The sequence below is a fragment of the Vidua macroura genome, chromosome 4 (assembly GCF_024509145.1).
Source record: "Vidua macroura isolate BioBank_ID:100142 chromosome 4, ASM2450914v1, whole genome shotgun sequence".
Taxonomy (NCBI): domain Eukaryota; kingdom Metazoa; phylum Chordata; class Aves; order Passeriformes; family Viduidae; genus Vidua; species Vidua macroura.
The window spans coordinates 3,236,517-3,245,134 of NC_071574.1; the positions used below are offsets into that span (position 1 = coordinate 3,236,517).

General features: G+C 47.8%; 1 protein-coding gene across 1 annotated transcript; it reads right to left on the bottom strand.

Annotated features, from left to right (window-relative positions):
- Window positions 1-900: 900 nt before the first annotated feature.
- AREG (amphiregulin) lies at window positions 901-8,618 on the bottom strand. Its single transcript, XM_053976785.1, has 6 exons — window positions 8,521-8,618; window positions 8,054-8,230; window positions 5,297-5,480; window positions 4,688-4,846; window positions 3,087-3,189; window positions 901-2,163 (listed from the first exon to the last, which is right to left on the bottom strand). The coding sequence occupies exons 1-5, from the start codon at window positions 8,561-8,563 to the stop codon at window positions 3,102-3,104; spliced, it is 651 nt and encodes a 216-aa protein (XP_053832760.1). The 5' UTR covers window positions 8,564-8,618; the 3' UTR covers window positions 901-2,163; window positions 3,087-3,101.

Below are 8,618 nucleotides of genomic sequence, written 5' to 3' on the forward strand. Positions count from 1 at the left end.
TACATACCATACAGGCTGCTCTCAGAGCCTGAGAACTCCCTGGCGAGCTCAGGGGGCCAAGGCATCTCAGCAGCTCCAGGCAGGACTGAGCTCTAGTCCTATGCTGGATACACAACCTGCATCCTAATTAAAACTGATGGCTGGGGTTTTTCTTCAGCTCTGCTTCAAGTTGAGTCTCAGCCATCAACACCTCTTGAAGATGCTTATGAAAGAAGGGCCTCAAAATCATCTTCTCCATCCCCTTCTTTTTAACTGTATAAAGCCAAACTCACCTCCTTGAAACTTTTTTTTTTGGCAACTCTGAACTGAAACCCCAGCTCACTGCTAGAAGTGCTTAGAGGGAACATTAACACAAAGTTAGACTAATAAATACCAAGGAAGAAAAGAAATTCCAAGCGGACAGTGGAGGCCAAGGCTCCCTTTCTGCTTAGGTAGTAACTGACCTGAGGCTATGCTGCTTTTCCTCATTTATTTAGGACCAGGTTTCAAGCTGCTGTCCAAATTCTCTCCGACTGCACAGAGATGAAAGGCTCTTGCCATTGAGTATTCCAACTCTTGACTCAAGTGCAAAGGGCTACATTTGCTCAAACCTCAGTTTGAAGTTTCACTGCCAATGAGATAGCTGACTTAGCCTCACCCTAATTCAAGAACTAGAAGATCCCTTGTAGCTGAATGAAATGGATTTCTTACCCAAACAGGTACTTGCATTTATACCTTTTGTTTACAAACAGCTTGCACTCTTGTAAGAGCACCAAGGCCATGCCTGGCACACAGCTGCAGTTCTTCACAGCAGTACTTTGTGCTCCCAAGTGTTGAAGTTCTTGCTTTGAAGAGAAACCAAGCTCTAATTTCAAGTGTTTACATGTACTCCTGACAGCAAGAAAGAAAACCTTACCATGATTAGGTTATGTAAAAAGTTTAATTATAAAATAAATAAGTTTGTTATGGAAACGTTAAATATTAAATACAGTAATAAATATTTACACATTTACAGATACAACTTGACAATTAATGGTGTTTCTCTGCTACCAGAAGAATTCTGCTCTGTTTATACAGAACACAATCACTCTTCCAAGAAGAAACTGAACTCAAATAATACTCTGTGCTCAAGACTGCATGGACAGTTAAGAAACCGAGGACACCTGGGTCAGAAAAGATTGAGGTAAGATGAGTTCTTCACACCTGAAGGTAGAGCACAGGAGACCACTGCTTGCAAAGCATCAGTGCCTGAATTAAATTCTTCAAAGGAACAGGTTCTTAGTCAAGTTAAACTGATGGGATCTGACGTGAAGCGTTTTACATTTAAGCACTGCTTAAAGCAGCAACAAGTATCTGTTTAACAGAAGTAGCTTTGTGTTTAGAAGAGATGGGTCCAGCCTTATCAGTTGGTTGGAGCACAGATCTTTTCCTTTGGATGCAAAGCTTCAGCTCTTGCATCCACTGTCTCAGCATCCTGAGGAGACTAATATTAACTCAGGCTAGCACACACGCAAATGGATAGCTCCACTCACACCACGAGTCCTACAGAACTTGGAGGGATTACTTCCACACACACAGTAACAGAGCCCAGGTGCAGCTGACAAACATCTGTCACCAACGCCCTGCAAGTCACAACTACAGATGAAACTCTTGGAAGCCAATATGGACAGGGAGCACAGTGACAACAGAATTAGGTTTTTCATCCACTGAGGTCTAGGGAGAGAAGCCATCCCAACCTCTTCCCTTTCTCACTTTGGTAGAGGGAAGGAAGGGAATTTTCTCCCTTCTACCCGGTCCTGAAAGCAGCAACAGGTTCTCCCCCTCAGAGTTAGAGCTGCCAATGAGATTTGCTAAGAGAACAAAGTCCATCCACACAACAGCCGAGACTGGAGCTCTAGCACAGAGAGAGAAGGCTCAGTAGCAGTAGTCTCCAGCAGGTCTTGATAAGAGGTACTGTCCCCCAACAAGCTAGCTCCTTCCACATCGTTGTGCCAAGATGCAGTGATAACTGGTCTCCTCAGCAAGTGATTCAGCAGCAAGTGGCTTGTTGACATCTCCTTGCAGCAGCATCTCTCTTGATGAATCAGGGCTTAGTGGCAACAGCTCCAGCCCACAGTGTCCAGGTGGATGTGTCAGGTAGCCAGAGGTACCCCGCAGCTTGGCAATGGCCACTTCAGAATTGCTCTGTAACGGGCAGACCAGGCACATTAATCACCATCCGAGACACAAGCACCCTGTGCTAGCACCACGGCAAACCACTGAGCAAGGCAGGTAGGTTAAGGATGTGCACACACCTGAGGACACTGCCAGACACTCTTCAGCTTCAAGTAAGCTTTGAGCAAAACCCTCCAGTTGTCACTGGACAAAGCTAGAAAACATCTATAGCTGACATGTGGCAAAGCAAAACTTCACAGGTCTGGCGGAATTTTTCAGGACTATCTTTGATGGCTTCCTCCTCAGCTTGTAGTGTAACTCCTCTCCAGTAACGGTCCTTGAGTCTGCTGTTACATACACCTGGCCTCAGAAAAGACCAACTTGCCTGCTCAGTAAAATCCACTAGATCACGCCCAGAAGCAACCCACATATGCCAAGGAGCTTTGGGCCTCAGTTGCTGTGACAGTATGAAACCTGACTGAGAGGCTATCTGTGGTGCCCACAGAACTCACAGCTTCCTTTTGGTCCACAGCTTCTGAGCACCAGAAACTTCCTGAAACTCTCTTTGCAGGAAAGATATGAAAATGCTCAGTACTTTTCTTCTAAGAGGTGATGATGCTGTGGCATCATCTTCCATGACTGAAGTCTACCACTGTTTCCTGCACTACATCTGCCTCTGTCCAGATATTCAGAACTTTTTCTTCATAGCTCCACTTATCTCAGTACAGCTTCCCATCCTCATCTGGTCTTTAACACAGTCAAATTTAACAGAGCTGTTGAACAGCTTGTACAACTCAAGGTGGTTTTGAGAAAACCAAGCCAGCTGCTCACACGTAACCTATGTGTTTCAAGACACTTGGAGCATGAAAAGCAAACACTAGCTTTGCAAAACAAGCATGCAATTCCCATACAGCCTGGAAGGACTGAAAGGTGTTTGAAGTCAGCATTCATACCTGTTTTCTCCCCATTTACACACCAACATGGCCATTTCTGTTTTCTTGTCGGAGTTTTTTCCTTTCTTCTTTCTCTTCATACTGAGGACACTTTTTCCTGACCCTGTGGAATTATGGCATGTTAGAGATAATTTTGAACCCTGATGCACATCCTGTCGTCACCAGCTTCCCCATCCTCTGCAGCATTTAGACTGATGTTTTTTTGAATCCTCAAGCAACTCCTTGGCACCAGGGAGTTTCAAGCAAGACAGTTTGTAAGCATTCAGCATCAAGCAGCATCCTCTGATAAAATCAAGGAACTAGATGTGAACACTTGTGCCTCACAAAGATAGAGCTTCTTGGCTTAAACTAGATTAGGGGGCAAGATGAAGAGAAGTTATTGCTGGGACTGAGCAAAGCACCAGGAGACTTTCTGGGTGACAGATTTCCTAGTGGCTTGAGCTTATAGCTGCAGAGACCACACTGTCTTCCTCATCTCCACAGCAGAGCCCTGCAGGCTTCAAATCTGGTCCCCATCCCTTGAATACATAATAAGGAATTACTGATTTCCTCTCAATTTCTCCAGTGTTTTCTAGTGACTATTCCACACAGCTTCTCTGGATGGGGGTACAGATTTGCATGCTCCCACCTTGTGAGAGTTCAGAACATGAAGCAAATGCACTTCAGAAACTACCAATAATCATTTGCTCTTAGAGCACTACAGAGCTGGTTATCTCTCCTAGCAGCAGGGAATGAGGCAGCATTCAGAGAACAAGTGTTCATCCCAGCATTCTTCAAGTTCAGAGTTAAATATGAAGCAACACTGAAATGACAAAGCACACCTTGTTTCCTGAATTGCAGGAAAAGGTACAGCACGTACCCAATTCAGATGATGTGCTTCATCAAGATCTAAAATTAGACTGAACCTTGGAGTTACTATAATATCCCAAGCCCTACGGTGCTGGAGTTGCAGTGACAGAACTGCAGGACTGTTTCAATATTCAGTTTGTTATATGGCCTGAAACATGTACCCAGAAAAGCTCTTTGAATTTATTCTCACCAGGACTCCAGATTCTGACAACCCACCACACTGACCTGCAGCAGCTGGTTCAGCTGAAATAGTGTTCCCATCCTATTAACAGCAAGCAGAATTTGGGACCACCAGCATTTGCCTCCCCACTTGCTTCCCCTCCAAGTGTAAGCATTTAAGCCCAACAACATCCATTAACAAATGGACTCTCAGAGCACCATTTCCTACCCTCTACCTGTGCATGCAGCTGTTGGCTAATAGCCATGCATGAGGCTATCACATTGCTGCTTGCAGGTTTCTCCATCAGGATTAGGGAAGGCAGCGCTGCGTCAGCATTAATGCTCCTTCTGGGCTTCCTGCTGCTGTTCTGCAGCACTCTAACTACCCTGGCAAGAGGGGCTCTTGCTTTACAATATAAGTGTCACGGACCTTGCTTCTACCCTTCAGACATATCCAAGCTGGGATAAGAACTCATCCTTTCCAGCTGCTTTTCACAAAGTTAATTCAGATGAGCCATGCACATTCTGGGGTTATTGGGCACAGGCCCCGCTCACACTTAAGGAAGACAGACACCAAAGAGGATAATACTTACTGCACTATCACAATGATAAGTACAGTAATGAAGCTGATGCTTGAGAGCAGCACAGCTACCACTACCAACACAGTCTTTGAGTAGTCTGCCACATCATTCTTCCTTTGAGTCTTCATGAACTGTTCACCACAGCGCTCACCAAAAAAATCCTGATGACACCTGCAAGTAAATATTAACACAAGTTCTTATCAGCTCTTGTGCTGTCTGGAGCCAAGGACACCCACACATACTCAGACCTGACTTAGACATGATCCGGGTTTCCCATGAATCTCAAGGTGCTCACTTCAGAGCAGGTTCGTGAAATGCAGTCACTGCTCTAGCACAAGGTTTGTCAGCATTTCAACAAGTCGAGATTAGTTTGGGTGTGATGTTCCAGAAAGACACGCCTTTTCATTCTTTTGGTTTGAGTTTATGACCAACTGATGAGTTCAGTGGCTTGTTATGCATCTCAGATTCCATCATCACTTAATTTACACGGCAGAAAGATTCTCAGTCAAAATACGGCAGGAGATGGATCTATACCAAGTTGACACTGATTTTTCCTGTGAGCCCTCATATGCCACTGTCTCATGGCAATGACACCTAACTCAGAAGCTACAAGTAACTTACTTGCAGGTCACCATCTGGAGATTTTCTCGGTATATGCATTCTCCATGGATGCAAAAGTTTTTGTATTCCATTTCACAGGGTGTCCCTTTCTTCTTGTTTTTCCCTCTGTTTTTCTTCCTTCTTGATTTGCCAGCATTCTTCTCTCCCCCCCTCTTTGCTGGCTTTGGTTTAACCACAGGTTCAACTGAAAAAAGGACACGATGACTTGGTATAAAAGTGCTAGAAAGCACAATTCTGAGAAAACTGAGTTGAAGAATTTGGTGAGAACAAGGAGGACCATCACCGCAGGAGAATCTGTGACCAGGAAGCACAGGATGCAAGTGAGAATGCTGCTGGGCATCTCACACCCAGCACAAAGGCAGCAAGCTCAGCAACTCATTGAAGCACAACTCTGCTACCCTTAAGTCCTGTGCCATGCAGGCCAGAGGCAGTAGGAGCAGATGAGCCAAGAGCCACCAAAGATGAAGAGCAGCAGAGATGCAGGACTGCAGCATAAGACGCTTGAGAGGAACAGCACAGTTTCAAGCAAAGGCCTGTAAAGAACAGGGAGTTTGTGCTGAGCCAAGCCATCCTCTGGTTTTATATGGACTCAGGTACAGGGCTAATGTCTCTAAACTCTCCATTTGCATCAGTGATGAAAGGCACTGTAACTCGCTAGATAGTCCTGGGCACTTGCCGAGGCAAAGCAGCTTGCTATCCCGGTTGGCATACTTGCTCCTCCTAAACAACCTGCTGTGCTGTCTTCAGAAGCAGAGAGTTCCTTTCCAGTTCTCCTACTTTGTGAGAGATGCTGAGCGCAGGGAAGGAGTGAAGGCAAGAGGCCGCAACAGTCAGACTATTTATTCTGCCGCTTACTGCTGCCCCTCATTATCTCAATTAAGACAAACCTCTAGAAGAGTGTGGTTTAAAATCCTGGTGACTTAGTAGCCCTTGGATTTAAGCAAGAGCAATCACGTTCCTTTCACTGAGGAGAACAAACCAGCCGCTGACTGAGGGTCAGAAGCTCCAGAGCTGTCCCATGCAGCAATCCAAGCTCAATAGCACTACTTTGCACTAACTTAGCGCAGCAAGCTTTTGCAAGAACCCTCCCCCTGCACTGCTAGCCCTAAACCGGCCCTGGCAGCGCAACAGTGCTGCTCAGGAGTAACAGTTACCCCGGGGGATTTAAATAGGGCCTAGGAAACAGCAGAGCTATTTACAACAAGCTTCAGTTTTGCTCTTGTGCTCTGAAGACCTAATGAAAATCATTTTTGGGTGATTAATATTTTAGCCACGGCTCTATGCATACAGGCAGTCACCACAATAGAGCACAACTGGATCTAACTACTTCCTAACCCTGTATTTCTGGTGCTGAGAGCCCATTCAAAGAAACAAGGTGTAGTTCACTGTTGTCTAGACAGCTGATCATTTTCACTTCTAGAGCAACAAGCCTGGCTTGAAGTTACTTAAAAGCAAAAATGCCTTCAGCAACCAGAAGTCTGATTAAAACGGTATGAGCTATATTAATATGTAAACGAGGTACACCGTTCCTGCAGCAAGGTTTCCTGTGCCTGGAAGTGTGAGCTCACTCCTGACAGTCAGAGGCCCCTGTTCCGTCCCGTCTGACTTGATCTTTAGGTTCGCGCTTTCATAATTGAGGCCGCTTCCCTTCCTCCCGCTCCCAGGCTCAGCTTGTCAGCTCCATCTCTGTGTCCCTGTCTGCAGGCTGCACAGCCAGGAAAGCCATCCACAGCTGAATCATACCAGCTTCAAGGTTTATCCACAGATAAACCTCACGCCAAGCAGAAGAGCTGGTCTACAAACCAACCACCTTAGGTAACAAGTCTGGTTTCTGTGCAGTTAAGACAACACTTCAGTCACCAAGCCAGTAGTTTGACAGGCTAAGCTGCTCGATAACACCGACAGGCGCGGTTCCCCCAGAGACCTTCACGGGGAACTTAAGCACAAGTCCATCAATTCCCTCAAGTGACCACACAGAGCATGGTCTCGCTTAATTTAAGAGGTCCTTTAATCACATTCAAGTCTCGGGGTGCTTCTGCAGGAAAATCAGTAGTTAGATCCACCCTGCAGGCAACAGGACCAGCCTACTCACACCTACTGAGGTTCAAATCACTTGTAGATACCTGGCTTGTACTGCAGCTACACTCAGCCCAGAACCAACAAAATACTCCCACTCCCACAGTAAGGCGGACTGCTCAGATCTCCTCACAGCTCAGCAAGTGGGCAAATTACAATAAATACACACAACAGCTATCGACAGTGAAGCATTGGCCTAAAGATGCTTAACAAACTTTCCTGTGGCCACTTAAGGGATTTAAGTGTCTGCTTTCCCAAGAAAGCTTCAGTTGACTCCAACCCAAATAAGCCACCATCAGAAATTACCCAGAGAAATTCTTGCAGCGAGACAGACAACTTGATGTAAAACAAACCTTTAGGGCCAAACAGCACCTAAAAACTCCACTGATGCTTCTACACTAAGCAGGTGGTCGCCACCTGACCACAGCCTTCTTGTGAGGTTTATCAGAAATAAAGCTCCACACAGCAACCTACCGGCTGGCCTGCAGCTTCCACACACCCTGGGCACATGCACGCTAGGTTTCCACCCCTGACAGCTACTTCCAAAGCAGCAGCTTTAAGCACAAGCACGTTTTTGCACCAAAGTCGACGAGCTAAGCATAGCAGCGTTTACAAGAAAGAAAAGGCGTTAAGTTGGGACTCGCAAGTTGCGAGATCCCAGCCCCAGCGCCGCCGACTCACCTCGGATCAAGTCGTCCACGATGTACTGGTGGACGGGCGGCGCCTCCTCGTACTCCTCCTCATCCTCCTCGTAGTCAGGACCCGGCACGGGCTCGCCCTCGCGGCTCCCGGGCTCCCGCTCCTCGTGCCGCTGTGGCTCCGTGGCGTTGGCCGAGGACCCGGCGGCCGCACGGTTCGCTTTGAGGGAGGGGAAAGGGCGCCGTGAGCTGGGGAGGGGGGCAGAGGGGTCGCCGCCGAGCGCGGCGCCGCGGGGCCCCTCACTCTCCTCGGGGCCCCTCAGTCGCCTCGGGGCCCCTCAGTCGCCTCAGGGCCCCTCAGTCGCCTCAGCGCTTTCCCGCCTACGGCCGCCGCGCGCGGGCTGCCCTCAGGCGCGAGCCCCCCCCCCCCCCCTCAGGCGCGATCGCGGGCTCCCCCGAATCCCGATCTCCCCCGAATCCCGGGCTCCCCCGTCCCGTGCGGTCCCGCACCTGCCAGCACGGCCAGCGCCGCCATCAGCACCACGGCCCTCATCGTCCGTCCCGGGGCGGGTGGCGACTGAGACACTGAGAGAACGAGGGGGAAGGAG